The sequence below is a fragment of the Thermobia domestica genome, chromosome 6 (assembly GCF_964235325.1).
Source record: "Thermobia domestica chromosome 6, izTheDome1.hap1.1, whole genome shotgun sequence".
In the NCBI taxonomy this organism is placed as follows: Eukaryota; Metazoa; Arthropoda; class Insecta; order Zygentoma; family Lepismatidae; genus Thermobia; species Thermobia domestica.
Window position 1 is genome coordinate 19,269,328 of NC_137459.1, and position 20,625 is coordinate 19,289,952.

At 36.2% G+C, this 20,625-nt stretch overlaps 1 protein-coding gene across 3 annotated transcripts in view; it reads left to right on the top strand.

The window, feature by feature from the left end:
* The window catches only part of LOC145687867 (putative E3 ubiquitin-protein ligase makorin-1), a 50,602-nt gene that overhangs the window by 22,072 nt on the left and 7,905 nt on the right, over positions 1-20,625 (top strand). For all 3 annotated transcript variants that reach the window (XM_081761369.1, XM_081761370.1, XM_081761371.1), the window contains exons 4-8: positions 1,569-1,726; positions 3,007-3,215; positions 8,948-9,159; positions 12,695-12,805; positions 14,470-14,623. In XM_081761369.1, the coding sequence (XP_081617495.1) occupies positions 1,569-1,726; positions 3,007-3,215; positions 8,948-9,159; positions 12,695-12,805; positions 14,470-14,623 (844 nt within the window). The remainder of the gene's footprint in view (positions 1-1,568; positions 1,727-3,006; positions 3,216-8,947; positions 9,160-12,694; positions 12,806-14,469; positions 14,624-20,625) is intronic.

Consider the following 20,625-nt stretch of genomic DNA (forward strand, 5'->3'; position numbering starts at 1 on the left):
TAAGTCTTGGACTTGTTCGTCAGCGATAAACAATTTCCTCCTTTTCCTGCTGCTCATTTTTAGCACACACGCACGTAAAACAGGCAATAAAAATATTTTTCTCTACACTAAAAAAGAAAAATGAAAAATAAAAATCTCGTAACGCGAGGAAAAAGTAGCAACAAGCACCTGCACAAAAACAAAACTGAGAACAAAATACCTCTCGTCTCACAGCCAGTTTAGTTATTTTGGACAACCCTAGAGAGCGCCTGACCTAATGTGACATGAAAAAAGTCAAATAAGCGATTTCAGCGACGTGACTAAATCATATTTAATATAAGGAAGTCATAAATATAACTTGTCATCACTCTCTCAGTACACGCTGACTCCATTTCTTCTTTGTTCATTGCCAAGCTTTAGTATATAAGGACACATAGCATCACATAGCATGTGCTCTTGTAAAACTGTAAACAAATTGTGGATAACACATGTGAACAGTATTTCCAACCAAGTAGAAGAGATATACACGAGAATGAGGGGAAAAGTTAGTCCTTCACCTTTCAAAACAAGGGGAAAAGAAATGCTACATGTAAGTGCGGATATATCCGTCACTGGGTAGAATGTATTTACTTTCCAGAGCGGATATATTCGCTTGTAGGATGGAAAGGGTTTTAACAAGGAAAATTTTTTCTTGTTCCTCTTAGACCCCCTTCAAATTAAAAATATCCACTTTTGGTAATTTTTCCCTGTGGGTTAGTTTCCGAGAGGCCACAAACATGCTAAATTTGATCATTGTAGTCTTATTGGAATGGTGTGATAATTATGAGGTATCGAAGGTGTCATATTCAATTCCCTACAGAACCTCACCAAAGTTAGAAATTTTTATTTTTAGTGATAACGCTGTCAGAAACCCACAAGCATTCCGAACGTCAATTTTTTATTGCAATTCTTATTACTTGAAGCGTAATATATAATGTACACAAAAACGCCCATTTAAATAACATAGAAAATGTCGTCTTTTTATTATTATTATTATTATTATTATTATTATTATTTAACCTCCTGAGAATGTAAAAAATATACATTTTGGCAAAGTTTCCTGTTGGTTTCTGTCTGTCCTAAGACTATAAGCATACCAAATGTCAACTTTCTGTGTCTACCGGAAGTATCCGTGATTTGATGTCAGTGAATCAGTCAATTTCTGTAGCTTTATGTATTATGACACTGTGTGTTGTTTTAGTTATCACTTTCTTGTATAGATGACTTAAGGAAGTACCACCTTTTTTCCAAATTTTGTAGTTTATATTTTCTGAATGCCATGTCAGTTACAATGCAATTTTCTTGTCCGTCATCGTATTTAATTACAGAAAACCTCACAAACCTCACATTAAAATTGATTCTTATAATCTGAAGTTATTACGAGAAATTGCTGCAAGGTTATACATTTTATGAGACAGTTGTAGAAGGAAGATTTAGTTTTATAGGAAGTTGTGAATTCAGCATCTGTTGAAATGAAGTTTCGTATGTTGCTGCAGAAGTGAATTATAAATTTCGTAAATTATCCGCATTTTTATTCTTTTCTTTTTCAGTTACAAAGTTCCACTGCTTAAAAAGCAAGGAGTAAGTGCAGACAGTGGGGTTGGTGAGGAAACTATTCCCACTTCCAACGCCACAGAAGATTGGGTCAATGCTCCAGAATTTGTTCCGTCAGGGAGAGAAAACAGTTCAGTACATAATTCAGACTCTGGTAAGTTTATTTTACTACATTAGGCTACTTAATAACGGCTTTTCAGTTCTTTAGAAAAAAGCTGTTGGCTATATGATTTATTGCCAACTATTGTTCTTATTAAATAATTATGTTAGTTTCTTTTGAGTCATTTCATCCTTATTAACCGTAATATAATTTTATTTTAAATTCATTGTCGAAAATTGAATGAAATTTTAACGTCCCATTAGGCTAATGAAAAGGCATAGTTAGTGGAAATGAATGACCATAATACAATTAATGGAATGAGAATGTGGGAGGGAACGGGAGAATCTCGAGTAGACCCACGGACACGATGTTCATCACAAATCCACATGGTCTGTGATCGAATCAGATACCTCTCGCACCAGAGCTGAGCATTCTACCATTGAACCACTGTATCCCCCTTCACCTTTGAGTTTAAGCCAACTTCAGTAACAGTTTCCTTTGTCTGTCCCATTAAAACCCTTCGTGAACTCTAATGCCAAGATATTTTTACTCTAAATTAGGATGAGGGCCGCGGTGGCTCAGTGGTAGAGCGTTCACCTCTGGTGCTTGGGGTCCCGGGTTCGATCCCAGCCCCCGCCAAGTGAACTTTGTGGTGGACAAACACCGTGTGCGTGGGTTTTCTCAGGGTTCTCCCATTTCCTTCCACTTTCTTCATTCCACCATTTCACTCATTACTCATCATCACCGTCTCCTTTAGCCTAACCGGCATAACCGTGGGACGTTAAACTCAAAGATTTCATTTCATTTTCATTTCTAAATTAGGATGTGATTTCTTTACGTTTTACACATGATTGGTGATTTCTTGTTATATTAATGAGAGAACGTTACTCCTAAAGTTGCTCAAAGCGGTGCACTCGTCCGGAAGTTACATGAAAAGGATCTGTATGAAGTAGTTCTAACAAGAAACGGAAGGTCGTGGATTCGATTCTTGACGATGGTCATTCTAATTTCAGTTTTCCTTCAAAAAATCAAATGTTTTTTTACATAAAATGACTAGTTCAAGTATTAGTTAATAAAGTTTTTTTCAACCATCCTCATGGCGTAGAAAACAAGAAAATAAGAATGAAACTATATGGTCAAGAGTTGCAATTAGATACATTAAAAGAAAAATTTCACCGAAAATGTCAATTGCTTTCATTAGTAATATGGCACTGTCAGGTTACGTCCCATTTATTTTCGTGTTTTGATATACTATTTTTCTGTAATAGCGTTTTACTTTGGTAGATGTGATTTTTCTCTGTTGTAAATGATCATATTAAATATGTTTTTTTCAGGCCACAAATCTTACGCTGAAGTCGTTAATCCTGAAGCGAAGAAGGCGGCGCAAGAGGCAAATAAACAGAAATCGTTATGCCCGTACGCGGAAGTCGGAGAATGCCAATACGGAAATCAGTGCTCGTACCTTCACGGCGATCTATGCGACTTGTGCCAACGCGCGTGCTTACACCCTTCTGATGAAGAACAGCGTAAAAAACATATAACGGTAAGTGCGCAACTCTTGTGTATATGCACGATTCTCAATATATATATATATATATATATATATATAACAAGATTGTCAAAATAAAGAAAACAGGCCTAATATATAATAATTTTATGATAAAACCAAGGCAACGTTCATAAGTTTGAATTCTTTAAATCGAGTGACCTGACAATATGCGTTTCAGCTATACTTGTTTAACCCTCTTGTGACGTTATTAGAATTCTTGACTGGTGATGTTCTAGGTACATTTTATTCATAATTTATTGTTTGCACTAACTCTTATCTTGCCTGTTTGTTAAAATTCCACATATCAGAATTTTAGTATTGAAAGTTTGCGTTGCTTCGGAAGCATATCAGGTAAGATTATTCCTGAAGTTTCAAAAATCTACCAGTAAATGAAAACAAACTAAATTTCTATGTTGAACAAACTTTCTTCGGTTCAACAGTCTGGCATAGTAAAGCTGGGAAGTTAACTGTTTGTGATAAATTTTCTTTCCTTCAGTATTTCAAATGGGGAATGTTTAAAATTTACCTGGATATTAAAGATTTTCGTTGATCGTGGTTTCATGTTTTCATATTTTCTTCTCAAATACAAGGTGAGCAAACATGGAAGTTTCTTTTATGTCCATACAGATTGAAAAATTAGAGGAACATTGTCATTCCTACAACAAAATTTCCTGGTGTTACAACTCACAAAATTGCTATGAACTATCAGTTGGCTTTCAGCTTGGTTTTCTGTGGTCAGCACATCGGTTTCCATTGTTGTTTATTTATGGCTTTCTAGACCGAGTTCCAAGGTTTGAAAAAACCCGGGTTTTTTTGAAAAAGCCCAACCCACCTGGGCCCATGTGGAATTTTCGGTTTTTTTCGGGTTTAATTGTTTTTTTTTTTTTTTAATATTTCAATGTTTTTGGGGTAAAAGTGTTAAAATGTGATTTATATTTCAAGATTATCATTGTCACAATTGTCACAACAATTTTCTATTCACTGCAGTTTTGAAAAAACGGCCACCATTTTGAAATTTTACGTTGGATCGCTGCCAAAGTATATACAGCTAATTTAGAGTGTCTCGTGCTTCTACTCTGAACATGTCAACTTAAAAGACCAAACATTGCACTTTGTAGCGTGGATATCCGCTATTTTGAAAAAAGAATATCCGCCATTTTGAAATTTTACGTTGGTATGCCGCCAAAATCTATACAGGAAATTTAGTGTATCTCGTGCTTGTACCCTGAAAATTTAAACTTAAAAGACCGAAAGTGATACCCTGTAGTATGTGTGGTACAGGCAGACGAACGAACAAATGTAGATTGAATCATCCCAAGAGTCTCAGTGACGTTCGCAAAATATGAACATCAAATATATTAATTTAAATCAGATATAATTCATGTTTTATAAAACAAATGTTTGAAAATGCCTTATACGACGTAAATATTTTCCAGTGTAAAATAAATAGTTTTATTGTTGGAGTCATGGGCGGCGATTAGGGGGGAGGGGCAGTTGCCCCCCCCCCCTTTCTTTGAAATTGCCCATTAATGCATATAGTTTCATTTGGAAATATAAAGTTTTGTATGTATTATTGGTTCATAGAATAAAAATGGTGCCATAAAATATTTGTCGTTCCATGAGTACGTATTGGTTGTCTTCTTGTGGAATTAAGAAAGCTACAGGAATTGCGTTTGAATTACCACTAAAAATGGCCCAAAAGTTAACCTATCGGAGCGCCACAATTCGAGCGTACTTTCATTTCTTCTTACAAGGGCTCTATAGGTTAGTCAGCCGCTCTGGAACTAATTGAGATAACATTTCGCAAGAAAAGAAGTCCTTCGCAAGTTATTCTTTAATTGCACAAAAATCGACAGTTCCTAAAATGTATTTTCTTCTTTCTAATAATAATGAGTATTTTGATTTGATTTTTTTCAGTTTAACATCCTGTTCAGCAGCGAAGTTATATGAGACGTGGACTTAATGATCAACGTGGAGTCCGCACCACGTGAGCTCCCCCCGGGAATCGAGCCCGGGTCTCCCACGTCAAAGGCGTGTACGCTAACCGCTTAGCCACGAAGGAACTCAGAAGGAAGATGAATTTTGCAGTGTAATATACAAATTTAGGGATGTACATATACAGTTTTGTATATACAGATAAAATTTAGTAAATTCAGCATAATTCTAGGTTTTAGGATTATTTTGTATAACTGAAATGTGGAGTGATTAAGTATTGCTGAGTTTTGATATATTCCAAGAAAGCGAAAACTGTACTTAATGGCAGCGAACATGTTTCAGGAAGCTGCAAAAGCATTTCTTTAAATGTCGTAGCATATACTTGTAGTATTCACTGTCATTCTAAGAGTAATAACACATATAATAGCATGCGTGGAATTAAAAATATAAGTTGTTCATTAATTTCCAGTTTCAATGTAACGTTTGCAAAACAAGCCTCATTATTCATTACTATGATTATTTGATTAATATTATCCTTTCTGTGTATTTGTTTTGCAAATTTGTTATGAAATAGGCCCTTAATCTGATCACACAATTTTCCAGACAGATATTCATGAGCAAGAAATCAAATCTCTTCTTACACCTTCGTTATTTACGAGTACAAAGGGCTAGTATCTACTTGCGTTGCTCTTGTCAATTTACTTAATAAAATATGAAACAAGATATACGGTATTTTAATTGAAAAAGACAGTATCCTAATAGTTATAAAACCTTTCGCCAGTTACAAGCAACCAGGAAAACTAACATTGATATCAAATATTCAGATCATGTCTTACCCCCACTTTTAACGTCCAACTGCCGCTACTGGTTGGAGTTCACTTCCGATACTTTGTGCGTTCAATTACGGGAATTTCCCGAGCACTTGTTGCAAGACGGCTCTTTCCAGAAAATTAATTTAAAACAAACAACACAAACAAAATTCATATTTTATAAAGTAAATGTCTTAAATGAAATTCAATATCTTCCAGCGTAAAATAAATAGTGTTATTGTTGAATTATTCAGTTGCGACGCTTTGTGCGTTGAATTGCGGGAATTTCCCGAACATTTCTTTTGCGACGTTTTTTTTTTTCTTTCTTCGAAAATGCAGCTTTTTCTTAGTGTATATCGAAACTTCCACTAGTAAGGAAGTTTGGATTCAGCATTTGAAATAGTAAGAGTTACATAATCTTCGGAACTCCGAGCATTAAGCTTTTTAAATTTGACAAGAATGTTTACGCTATTGCTGGTGTTGATTCTGCAGAATGCTTATTTGAAGAGTACCTACAAATAACCGAACTAAACTGTTGTTTTTGGAAAACTAAATTTTACTGAAGAATACTTGTGTTACCATCAAAGGTACTAAATACTAATAGTTTTACTAATGCACTACATATTTATTGGTAGTACCGGTACCTATGGCCTTAAACCCGATGAGGGATAACGTCCCTCGGCGTCGCCGAGTCAGCGAGCACACTTTTCACGGAAAGTATTTTCTAAAATATAAAATTGTATATCTTACTTCAAACAGGCTATAAGCGTAATCTATACATTAATTTGTTCTATAATTACTTCAAGCTAAGTCTTTTTAAAATATTTTTTTTTAATTCATTCAGTGCTTTCAGAAGTTTATAAAAGTATTATATTGTTGTATACCTTAACGTGAAAGCATCTAATTCGCCCAGGAAAGTCCAAAATATGATAAAAATAACTTTCAATGTAATTACCTTAGTTGTACCAACAATATACTAACAAAAAGCTCAAAAACCCAGGTAGGTTTTAAGGTGGGTTTTTTCAGGTGGGTCCAACCCTGCCGAGTTCACTACATCTTAACTGAAGTAGAGCACCATTCTTTTCACGATCTTAAGTTAACACCTAGATTTCTGTGCTCACACTAGGAATTGAACGGGGGCATCGCGCGCTAATGATTCTTTGCTTTCGAATGGGTATTTCGGTCTTTTGAAAGTGCTCTGGTGAGAGTTTATTCCCCCAATATTCTCTTTTCAAATTTCTAAATTCTTGAAAGTTTGAGGTTTATAATGTGCCGAAACATTTGTTTAGGCACCCTATTTAAGAGAGAAAGACGCAATTTGCATGTCAGTGACAATACAGTAGATAATTATAGCAAAATGAGCTGCACCAGTGCATGGGGTCCTTGGTCCGATTCCAGCTCGCGCCAAGTGAGCTTTGTGGTGGACAAACACCGTGTGTGTGGGTTTCTTCGTGGTTCTCCCGTTTCCTCCCACTTTCTTCATTCCACCATTTCATTCAATCCTCATCAGCCGGCATAAACGTGGGACGTAAAACTTAAAAGATACCATTTCATTTTCATGAGATGCATCACTTGATTTCTTGTACCATTTGACCAAGTAAATGTTTCTTACAAGACGATAAAGGTGATAAAATCCATTATTTTATGCGACGGGAGGGAGTCGGAGGACGGTGTCTAATTATATTTAGATCCTTCGTTTTCAGAAAAGATGACGTTCAGATTACTAACAGGCCACGCTACTGTTTAGCAGATTTTGGGCTTAAATCCTTGGTATTTACGATCTTTTACGGTTTTCTCTCAGTTTTACCAGGTATATGCCGAAATGATACCTTTAATATTGGCTCTGACTTACTTTCTTCCATTATTGTTACTACTGTGGATTGTTAATGCTTTCAATAGAAATTTGTCTCACAGGCTCTATAGTTGTTAAATAAATAAATTTGCTCATGACCGTCAGCTTAATTACACGTTTAAACTAGCACCTTCTATAGAAAGCCGATGGATCAGAAGATTTTTGTGCTTGATCTTACTGTAAGGGATGCGACAATTGGCATAGTACAAGTCATGGTTTTTCAATCATAATTGTAAATATGAAGAGTATGATAGTTTTGTGTTTTGAATAGTGCTAGGCACAAAAAACAAGTTTCAGGTGTTCCCTGCGAGTAAAAATGACTTTTGTGCCTTTTGAAAAATGTTTAGGTAGAATACATTTCTGATTCTACCTTGTTTTACCTAAATGGTTTGAAGGAATGATCCTGACAGCCAAAAAGTAGAATGGTTAAAAATCAAGTGACCGTGGTGATACAGTTTATTGGGACCATACATTGGCACTTTTAAAGAGTAGAATCAGAATCCTTAACATATAGAATTTTTCACTTTTATATAGAATGTGTTCCCATCAACACCTTGAAAGAACAACACATTTTATCTATTTTGTCACTCATAAATGAAGATTGCCAAGAGTTTGTCTCATCCAGTATGTGAAAAGCTTCAGTATTCGACGAGTTTGAAGATAGTGAAGATGTATGGATGCAAGGAGAGCTGATGCCGAGCTTAACATCGTCTTTCTGTTACTGTTATCACTGTATCTTTTCAATTTCAATGAACACATATTTTTCATCTCAATATATGCTCGACTTCATGTGATTTTATTTTCACAAGTCCTCATGTCCATCTCACAGGGTTTGCTTCATGAGACATGAATAAGGCTAATGTTACACTAAAGTTCTATTCTGAACTATTTGTTTAAATAAATGTGAAAATGTTTTGTTTCAAACATTTCAAAATTTTTCATAGTTTATTAAATTTGTTACCCTAAAAAAAAAGTTCGAAAAATGATACGTATATTACATTGTGTCATGTTATGTTGACTAAAATAATTGTAGAAGTGCACTTCCTTGAAGCATCATTTTGTAACAGTTTCATGTGTGTAGCTAATAAATGAGTGACAAAATTGACAGTCGTTTTTCTATTATTTTAAAGGAATGTATAAGGCAGCATGAACGGGATATGGAGTTATCGTTTGCGATAGCACGGTCTAAGGACAAGACGTGTGGTATTTGCTTTGAAATGGTGATGGAGAAGTCTCCCAGAGAACAGAGATTCGGAATATTGCCCAATTGTAATCACTGTTTCTGTTTAACCTGCATACGGAAATGGAGACAAGCACGCCAGTTTGATAGTAAAATAATAAGGTAAGTGGAAGGTTTGAGCGGTGAAAGAGGGAGGAAATGCATATTTAAATGTATTATTGGTTTATCATGAATCTAGATTCAAGAACTTATGTTGAACTGTTAAATTCATTTAAGGACGAAATATTACAAAGCTAAGAAACATTTTCCTGTTATCAATACATCAAAACGTGCTACATTTAAGAAAACAATAGAAAATGGCGTATGAACCTAAAATCTTAGTTTTGTGTGTGTCTGTGTGTTTGTGAGTACTTTCTACATTTTCTTCCTTGGTATATGGTTAGTAAATCTTCGATGTATTTATCAGAAAGTAGTGAGAACATACGCCTTCTGAAGCAGCAATCCTTGGGGGGAGAGATTACCATTCATCTTGTGGCATGCATGCTTTTAGAGAGATGTGTGTTGAGCATATCGGTTGCCCTCGTCGTTAATGCTGACTTTATAGACCATAGTTCGCTACTTCTTTCTTTCAAGTAGCTCCTCAATTGTCCTCACGACGCTGGGTGAACGCCACAGTGCCAACACCATCTGGTGAGTACGAACAGTCACCATATTTCTTCTAAGAAGACCGGGTATTGCGTGACTTCGCTAATCTCACAAGCATCCGTATTCCACTACTAAGGTATTGACGGGAACATCCTAAAATATAGGAATATTGTGAACATTTTTGTTAAACATTTTGTGAGATAAGGAGGGGAGGAATTAGGGAGAAAGGAAAAAGATAAGAGAAGTAGCTGTTTTCAGTTCTTTTTCTTTCTTTTCCGAGATTAGGGGAAACTGTTGTTGATAATGAATGAAGTTGTGAAATGGAGGAGGAGCAAACGGGAGAAGGGGCCGCGGTGGCTCAGTGGTAGAGCGTTCACCTCTGGTGCTTGGGGTCCCGGGTTCGCTCCCAGTCCCCGCCAAGTGAACTTTGTGGTGGACAAACACCGTGTGCGTGGGTTTTCTCGGGGTTCTCCCGTTTCCTCCCACTTTCTTCATTCCACCAAATCATTCATTACTCATCATCACCGTCTCCTTTAGCCTAACCGGCATAACCCTGGGACGTAAAACTCAAAGATTTCATTTCATTTTTCAAACGGGAGAACCCCAACTAAAACACACACGCACGATGTTTATTCAGCACAAAAGCTTTTTCGCGAGAGTTGGGATCCCACACATCAAAGGTGAGCACTTCACCACTGACAAGGAGACTTACGGAAGTGTCACTCACCGATTGGAATGAAACTTTGCACACTTGTAGAGCATCGAAAAATAATCGACATGTATTTTTTTTTTTTTTTTTTTTCGGCAATGGCGAAGATTTAAGGGTAGAAACCACCCTTTGAACGTTAGGGGTGGTCTCTAAACATAGACCGAAAACAACAATTTAATTTAGAAGAAAACATTCTGCCAGGGTTTATATATATAGCTGATTCAGAATCTGATGTCAAAATTACAAAATTCAAAATGGCAGATCCCATATAGTGATTACAATTACAAATTGTCTTCTGCTTTGAAATTCTCTGCAGTTAGCCAAGAACAATTATAGTTGACAGAAACTACTACGAGAAGGTTGCAGACCAATTTGAAACCCCTTTCTTTACTCATTTTAATGGGATGCTTGATTAAAGTGAGTCTCTGCACCTCTCACCATAGCATTTACAGAGACACAAACAATAGAAATTGTGGCACAGTCAATAAACCTATGACACTGCTACACCATACAGCCTTTAATTTCTAAAAATTGTGTTCTGTTATCACAGTTGTTAATTATTTTGCAGGAAAAGAATGGAACATTTGACCCTATAGTCCAAAACAACCTCTTTTAATCTGAAAATATCCTTGTCAAAGCATCAAATTCGGGAAAATTAACATCAGATCTTATGAGATCATGGTTTCAAGAGGTTTTTCTCCGAATGTCTAATGCAAAGTCCATTTTGTTGTTAGATTCGTGGTGTGTTCACAATGCGTCAACTTTTCAACCTATTTTACGAACAAAAGAGTACCTCAAAATAGAAACAATCCTGCACTAACAGCTGGTAGGATTCAGACTCTTGATGTGTTCGTCTTTAGACTGTGGAGAAACTTCTTGAGACATTTTACTGATATTGACCTCTACAATTATAACATAAATTTACATCTCCGTAATAATATAATTTAGATCCAAATCACTCATTTATAATCAGTTTTCTTCTCCCAGATTTGCAAATATTATTAGACTAGATATGCGTGATACAAAAACAGTTATTTGGAAGAAGATTGTTCTGTGCATTTTGCGATTTGTCACAGTTATTGCTGTAATAAGGTGAGCTTAGTGTAAACAATGTTTATGCATCACACACTTTTTTACGAAATATTATTACTGTGAAGCGTTTTCTCAATAAATTCATAATTATAACAATTGAAGATGTATGAAGTTCTGACGGGGACTCACTATACATAAGAACCCCGAATAGGGAGAGGTGCAGAGACTCACTTTAATCAAGCATTCCGTTAAAATAAAGGGTTTCAAATCAATAGAAAAGGATTTCAAATCGGTCAGCAACCTTCTCGTAATACCCCCTGCCAACTATAATTGATCTTGGCTAATTGCAGAGAATTTCAAACCAGAAGAGATTTTGTAATTGTAATCACTATATTGGATCCGCCATTTTGAATTTTGTAATTTTGACGTCAAATTCTGAATCAGCTGTCCTAAAAACCCAATGACAGTATGTTTTCTTCTATATTAAATGATTGTTTTCTGTCTATGCTTGGAGACCGCCTCTAACGTTCAAATGGTGGTTTCTACCCTTAAATCTTCACCATTGCCGAAACAAAAAAAATACGGGTCGATTATTTTTCGATGTTCTACAAGTATGTAAAGTTTCAATCAAATCGGTGAGTGACACTTCCGTAAGTCTCCTTGTGAGCCCACCACGGCCTCCACTTTATGTGATGATTTTGTTATTATGTTATCGTTATTTTTGATAAGTAATTTGTTTTCCATTCGCACGTCGAGATTTCTTTGTTTCAGCTATTTGTTTATGTTTAATAAAAGTTACAAAACAAAGTTGTTTCTGGTACACAGGAAAAGACAAATGACAAAAAATAAAACCTCTACAGATAGGAATAAAAGCAATAAATGGTCAAAAGAATTCTCCATGACCAATGTTAAGCTTGCTTTCATTCCTACCGTACTGGCTGTAGCTAAAATTTAGTATTGGCAGACGCTTTACTATTTCTGAATGTTTATGAATATTTACAAGCCTCCTGAGTAGTTCCATGCTTGTTTTAAATGCACGTGTAATTTGAAGTTCAATTCCCACAGTGCAGTGAAAGGTAGTGTCACTATTGGAAACAAACCTGTCTCATCATGGTGTATAACAAGGAAAAGTAGTTCTTACTAGTTGAATTAGTTATTTTTTTCTGACGAATGTTTAAGAACGGAAGCCATATTTGAAAAATATAAAACATGGAATTTCATTTCCGTTTTCTTTCTAGAGTTATAAATTAGGAAATTAACTTCAGGAATGTGCTTATTGTTTTTATTAATACTTTGTTACTCCATTTGCAGATCTTGTCCTGAGTGTCGAGTAACATCGGATTTCGTTTGTCCAAGCATGTATTGGGTGGACACTAAAGAAGACAAAGATAAATTAATAACGGATTATAAAAATGCCCTGAGGTAAGATTAGAATGGTACTTTACTAGCTGTTAATGAAACATAAGAAACCACTGTTAGCTTTATTTACTTCTCTTGATGTTTCTGTTATCTTTCCTAATCCTGTATTTTTTGTTCACTTAGAGTAATTTCACGTTGCACTATCAGTGAAGTTAACTACGATAGTCCGCTTCGAAATATTCTACCATTTTCAGTATTGTCTCGCCAGACCAGCAATACTCCTATTTTTTTTAGGCTCAAATTATTTTGTGATTTTCATCTCAAAGTGGTGCCCCATAAGTATTGGTATGACCGACAGTATGAGAATTTCTTACATTATTATTTCGTACATTCTTCCATTGTTTTCTTGATTAAAAAAAAAAAAAAAGTTCTATTTTGAACAACTATTCCTTCATAATTAATGTAGGCTAGTAGGTCACTTAAAAATTAGTGTTGCAAATAAACTCAGAAGGTATCAAGCTATGGAGAAGTTATATATTCAAATGTTTTGTGATTGCAATGGCACCACCAGCAACACAACTTGTCAAACTTCGAAGTAAAGAATTCTCCCAGCAGATATGGAATTGCCCATCAACGACAACTGTCATGCCCACATTAGGAAATTTTCGAAGCAGTGTAAATAGTTATTTTATTATTCTTATTAATTGAATTAAATTAATATTAGATTAATAACTTTTGTTAATACAAGGTGTTCTTTGAAAATGATATAGTTGGCACTGTTTCCATATTTTGTGATAAATGTAAAAAAGTTATGTTAAAGTTATCAGTAATTTATAAATCTCTAAATACAGGTAAAAATAATAAATTTATTTTTGTAATAACAACATAAATAATATAATATTTTCAACAGGAAATTGACGAAAATTCTACAAATCCGAAAAGCTAATTTTCATCACACCATAAATTGTGAATGTTATATTAATTTTATTTAATTTTCTAATATATGTAAAAAAAAAAAATATTTTGTGCCAAGTTTATGTATAAAAGTTTTAATGATTAAGTATTATTACATAATATTTACTATACTTTCGCAATGCATGAAGAAGTTATTTGACTTTTGTAAAATGGATTTGTAATTGTCAAATTTTATGAGTTCAATTAAATTCACTATGTAATCATAATTTACAGCTGAGTTTATAGTGCATGACAAATTACAAAATACTGACGTTAACAAACCGACAGTCGAGTTACTCATTTTAATTCTCGTTGCAACCATATTTTCTATACCACATGAAAGTTATTCAGGACTCACATAGCGACAGCGAAACCGCACATTCCAATCCAATTTCGGGTTTATTTATTATTTTCGTACTTTCTTTTTAACGTGTTACACACCACAGAGAAACGAGAAGGACTTGAGATTACTTGAGATTCAGTCCGTAATACAAAATATTTCCGTGTTCACTAACCTTTAAATACTGCCACATTTGTGCCTATTTTTACACTAAACAGCCAGACTGGGTTTTGTTTTCTATTGGAGCTATTGTACACGCTGTGCTGCATGGTTATTGTGCACTTCTCCAAATAGTACAGCAAAATACGGTTTTTTATGGTAAAGATAAAGTGGAAGACTTCGATGTCATATGTGAAGCCAATTTCTAAATTTATTTATTTGATTTAAATGGTTGTTATTAGTTCCACTAATTTCAAACTCTGTAACTTTTCAGTACAAAAGACTGCAAATACTTCAAGCAAGGTAGAGGAAAGTGCCCGTTTGGAAATAAGTGTTTTTACCTCCATGCATATCCTGACGGTACCAAAGCAGACGTTGGTCCGCCTGAACGTCCGAGACGTAGAAATGCCGATGGGGAAGTGTTGCAGGTACTTCTGATTTTTTTTTTCTTTTTCAGTTACTCGAAACTGTACAAACTTTTATAATACATATTTTGGTACAATTATTCTGATAATCTTCTAGTACTGTAAAACAGGTTCCAAGCCATTACCTAATACAGGTTCTTTCATTAAGTAGGGGTAGGATGGTAGTTTCTTTTCTTCGTGGTTTAAAAGCATACAGGGTTAGTTAGGAAGCTGAAGTAAAAGGATTATAAGGCCTCCCACAGTTTTCACTGGTCTTTACTGGCGCCACTTATGTGACTCTATACTACGAAAGGAGTAACGTCGTTCGCTTCCCGCGAAAAGTTATAGTGACGTTTACGCGGAGTTGGCAGCTTGGTTACTCGTGGCTCGCTGAGCGCAGTAGACGGTTGGTGGTGATTGGCTATCTTCTTACCACACCCCCACTGACCAGCACGTCCAAGGGCGGAATGCCAACTACGTTATACCTTCTGGACTATAGCTATCATGGCATTGCTAATTGAACGGTCACTTGTTTCCAATTGTATGGTTTTGTAAGCGATGTTCTAAGCAGAATTATGATCAAGAATTCTCATTAGAGTTTACTCCGACATTTGTTCGTTACATGAGGGCATAATATTAATTGTTTCGAAGTTTGCTTGAGTAAAATGAGCGGAAAATTAATTTAATTTAATTTTTATAAACTCACTAACTCGAATAAAACAGCCATGTAAAAGAAATGTTTTAGGGACCTCAGTGCCTTATACCATACTTTTTATTGTGTAAGATAGGCATTGTAATTTTGAGTTTAGTTGCACTATTGACCTTAGTAACACTAAAAAGTAACACACTCAATTGTGCCTAAGTAAGATATGTCAATACATAAAGGAATTTAGTACATAAAATAATAGATAGTAAGAGAAGTACAGCAAAAGATTTCGCGGATATTCTAATGCATTATCTTATGTCCCGTGAAGTGTTTTCAATGGAAATTTTATGTTTCTAAGTCTACTTTTAGCAAATTCTTTATCGTATTTACTAATTCGAAGTGTTTCAAATTCTCTGGTTGATTTCAGTCAATGACTCGAAAATGGTTATTCAGGGTGTCTATCGATCATGAAAGTCACGAAATTTAGCGTTTGGGTCTTGTTTTAGCTGTGCAAATGTAAGTACAGATTGGAAAATTTTGTTCTATAAAAAGTCAAAATTCACCATCTAAAATGTCTATGGTCGGTTTTAGACGCTACCAAATCGCAAGCAAAGTACGTTTCTATCGCATGGATGAAAATTCGTCCTAATTCGCACCCGAATTTGCTATTGAAAATGTTAGGAAATTTTACGATTTGGTAAAGAAAAGGTCACGAAAAAGACACAGAATTTCATTTTGGAATTTTAGTAGACACCCTGTTATTAATAGCAACTTATTACATGACGTTTGCGTTCCAATTGTTAGTTCAAGAAATTTCCTTTATTGCCTTTAAATGTCTAGTTTCCACAGCGGTGATGCGATGTTTATTTAGTTAAAAAAAAAATGATTTGATTTGATTTGATTTTAGCGTCCCCTTCAGCAACGAAACTATGTGAGACGTGGACCTAGCTTAACGTGGGGTCCGGACCACATACGCTCCCGGGTGTCCTACGCCAAAGGCACATACGCTAACCACGTAGCTACGAGGGAGCTCTTAAGTTAAATAGAGGAGCAGAAGAAAGCATAATACGTAATGTGGTGGTATATCAAGACAATATCTGTTATCCAGTCTGAAATACACTTCACAATAAGATACCAACGCATTAATGCATAGAAAGTTTATAGAGAACCGGTAGTATTCTTAACAGAAAAATAAGTGGAAGACATTCAGCGAATTCGTGAGTCATTTGAACGAAGTTTACGAAAGTCGATTTAAAGAGTATCCAGAGTGCTAAGAGCTAATAGAGATAGAGAATAAGCTTCTATTCTATCCTTAGAAACTTCAGCTGCTGCAGTGTGGAAGGCGGGATAACAAACCGAACAAATTTTGCCGTATATACACTGACAAGTAAAGGGTCCAAATGGATGAATCGAGTTGCAGGATGAGACATAGTGCACCTGATAGAGGATGTAAAAACATGTATATGTGCAAAGTTATAGCAGCTTAGCGCCATGAGAAACGGAAGGAGAAGGGGTCAAATTTGTTGGAAAAGGGGTATGTCATGTTATTGAAATACATCAAATGAACTGTTGAATCATAAAAATAGTGAAAGATAGACAATGCAGACGGTGGTAGTTTCACATATTAGCAAAAGAAGAATGGGTAGAGTAGATCACGAACCTCCGCCACCATCTTGAAATCCACGATTTTGAAGCATGTGATATTTTTGAAGTGAAAAGGTAGTCATGTGATATATCAGTTAGGGCCAGCATGTTCTCAAAAAGTCAATTATGAACTTCAGTGGTTGTTATCTGTACGTATTTGGAAGATTTAGGATCATCTTTATAGTTATTTGCAAAAATCTAGGAGACTGATACTCGTATGTTGAAAGTAGGGATGGCCACAAAGTTCCGGTTCCGGCAGAACCGTTCTCAGAGATCCGGTTTTCAGAACCGGTTCCAGACCTGGATCCGAAAACTTGGTTCCAGAACCGGTTCCAGACCTGGATCCGAAAACCCAGTTCCAGAACCGGATCTTAAGAACCGGTTCCAGATCTGGATCTGAAAACCCGGTTCCAGAACCGGATCTGAAAACCCGGTTCCAGAACCGGATCTTAGAAACCGGTTCCAGACCTGGATCTGAAAGCCCCCAAAGACCCGTAAAGGAAGCACAAAGTTCACCTTCAAAAATAATGCAAAGAGGACCATGCGCTTGTGCCTTCCCCATCCAGACCCGCTTGTGTCCACAGAAAAAATTTTGGTCCACCAGTGGGTGTTTAGCTAAATGAGTTGGCCAGTTTGCCTGTTTAGCCAATGAGTTTGCCAGTTACCCAGTTTATTTAGCCAAATGAGACCAGCTGCCGCCGCCTGGGCGCCTGCCTGTTGCTTCCACCATTTTATCTAGCATACTGTTCACAGCTTGCCAGCAACTCGGGTTTAGCGTAAGGATGGTCGCAAAGTTTCGGTTCCAGCGGAACCGGTTCCAGACCTGGATCCGAAAAACCGATTCCGGAACCGGATCTTCTAGAACCAGATCCGTTCAGACCCGAAAACCGGTTCCACCAGGAACCGGTTCTGGCCATCCCTAGTTGAAAGTTCGGATTATCCCAAAAACATATGTAAGTTAAACATATCTACGAGCCAAGAAAACTAACAGTGAAATTTGATATCCAACAATGAAATTTGATAATAATGGGGTCTAATAATAATGATAATGTAATAATATGCAACTTGGGCCCTTTACTTGTGAGTAGAATTTAATGGGGACCACAATTATTTGTCAAGCGAGTCCTGTTTTCACTTCTGCAGAAGTTCTAATCATAATACAAAACATCTCAGTCTGAGAGTAATTTTGATATGCGAACTGCAAAACACTTAAGATTGCATAAACATTAGGCGAAAATATTTGAATACTCTTATTCCTTATTAAAAACGCAAGACACCTCAGTCTGGATCATAGTTATCGATAGCTGTGTTGTCTACTATCTGACGTCAAAAGATGTCGCTAGCGTGGATGCAATTTGCAGACGAGACGAAGGCTTAGGGGGAACTAGAAGTAATTATAAACGCAAGTGTTGATATGGGTCTTAGAGTTCGCATGTGGTTTATGACCTGAAAAGAAATAGCCCAAACGAGAACATGCGGTGTGCGAAGATGCGTGATGAACCGTTCCATTTTCAAGAGGTTTCTTTTAGTACAAGCGTTTTTCTTGACAACTGAACTTGTTTTCCTTCCACAATTGAAGCATTTATAAGCGAATAAAATTTTCCATCCTCACGGTGCACTTTGTCATTGGACCTACAGTATTCGTGATTGGTTAAACATCTTATTTCAGCTGATAGACCTGTACTCTTCCCCTTCGCTTCTCCGACATAACACCAGTAAACTTCTTTTCGAGAGATTTCGCACATGATAAAGTGTACACGAGTAACGTATCTGACAGTGAAGGTCTCAAGTGAAGTATCAGAGATGCAGTTAAGAGTGTCGTGTCTGACATGAAGAAAACATGGCCACCAGTTAGAAATCCTGTGAGCAACTGGTGGAGCTCACTTTTGCCATGAAGGTAAAAGGCCACTTATGCACTCTAAAGGGACAGAAACTGGATTTTTTTTTCAGGGAACATTTGTTACTAAATGAATGGATGCAAGGTTGCTGGTAATATAAAATTTATCACATGAGAACAGTATAAGAACTATTGAAAAACAGGAAAAGGATAGCGATATCATTACCCAGATATTCACCTGGATGTCAGTTAATTTTCCTTCGGTAGAAGATATTTTGACTTTGTTAAACTTCTGCATTCCTTTGACAAACAACAATACTGTATTCCTTTGATAAGCACTAGTAATTGAGACAGAATATGGTCTGTTGATGTACAGCATAGATGTTCATATTTTTCAAAAGTTGCAGATATGAGAGATGGGGGGAAAAATGAAAAAAAAAAATTAATAGTACTGCAAAAATGTTGACATGTACAGGCAGTATGTTATAGATTGAGCTATAAACCACAGCAGTGCCACAGTCGAATTGCAGAATATTATTTAATAAGGGATAATTTTCTCGTAACACATTGACTATTTATAGATCATAATGCCTTGCCACTACTTAACCCTTAGGAGATATTGTGGAGGTCCCTTTAAATGAAATGAAATCTTTAAGTTTTACGTCCCACGGTTATGCCGGTTAGGCTAAAGGAGACGGTGATGATGAGAGATGAGTGAAATGGTGGAATGAAGAAAGTGGGAGGAAACGGGATAATCCAGAGAAAACCCACGAGCACGGTGTTTGTCCACCACAAAGTCCACACGGCGCGAGCTAGGATCGAACCAGGGACCCAAAGTACCGGAGGTGAACGCTCTACCACTAAGCCACCGCGCCCCCGGAGGTCCCTTTAAGACCCCAAGTAAAAATAAGTAATTATTGGTGTTCCGCACAGAAATTTTATACAGATACATGTCATAACAATACTTTATGCCATTGCACTCCAACTCAGATTGTCACCTTCGACATCGTCATACAAAATACAAAATAAATACTTAACGTCGTCGTCAGTAGATAACAGGCACAACTACAACACAGAATAGTCTAGTCATGTCATGTTCTTGGGGTTGATGCTGGAAGTAACTGACTTTAGCCCTCTGAAACTAGCCACTTTGTTATTCACAAGTTGTTAAAAAAAAGTAAGCAGGTTTCAAGCCATTTATTGCTTCAAACAGTAACATTAGAAAGCAAGAGACAAGGTTACAAACAATGCAGTGTAATGCAAAACTTTTTTTTCTTACTACACACCCAACTTACTTTATTATGTCAATAATAATGAAATAATTCTCGGAAACAGCGTATTAGTAATTTCTGCCGTCTATTGAGCATTATGTAAACTATTATTTTGCTCGTTTGGTAAGAAGAATGCTTACATAGGCATTACCTTGGGGTCCTTTCATGACCCCAGTGGTAGACAATCACTTTTTATATAACAGCAAAGGAACACCAAACGATATTTTGTGCTCAATATATTAAATATACACTGGGAAGAAAATACAAGAACGAACTTCACGTTTATTTAAGAGATATACAGCATTAAATATCTTTGGGGTCCCAAAAGTACCCCAAGGTAGTATACAAGGGTTAACCTTTCAAGATTCAAGCGATATATATATGTATCGTAAGAGATTATGCATAAAAAAGAAAAAGAAGATTTTCATATTATTATTATATTGCATTTTCTTTTGCATTGTAAATCAAACCTGTCAAAATATTTTGGTAAGAATATTCAAGGTGGGGAGCAAACGTACCCAACTTGATTGTCTCTCAGTGGTAGAGCGTTCACCTCCGGTACTTTGGGTCCCTGGTTCGATCCCAGCTCGCGCCGTGTGGACTTTGTGGTGGACAAACACCGTGCTCG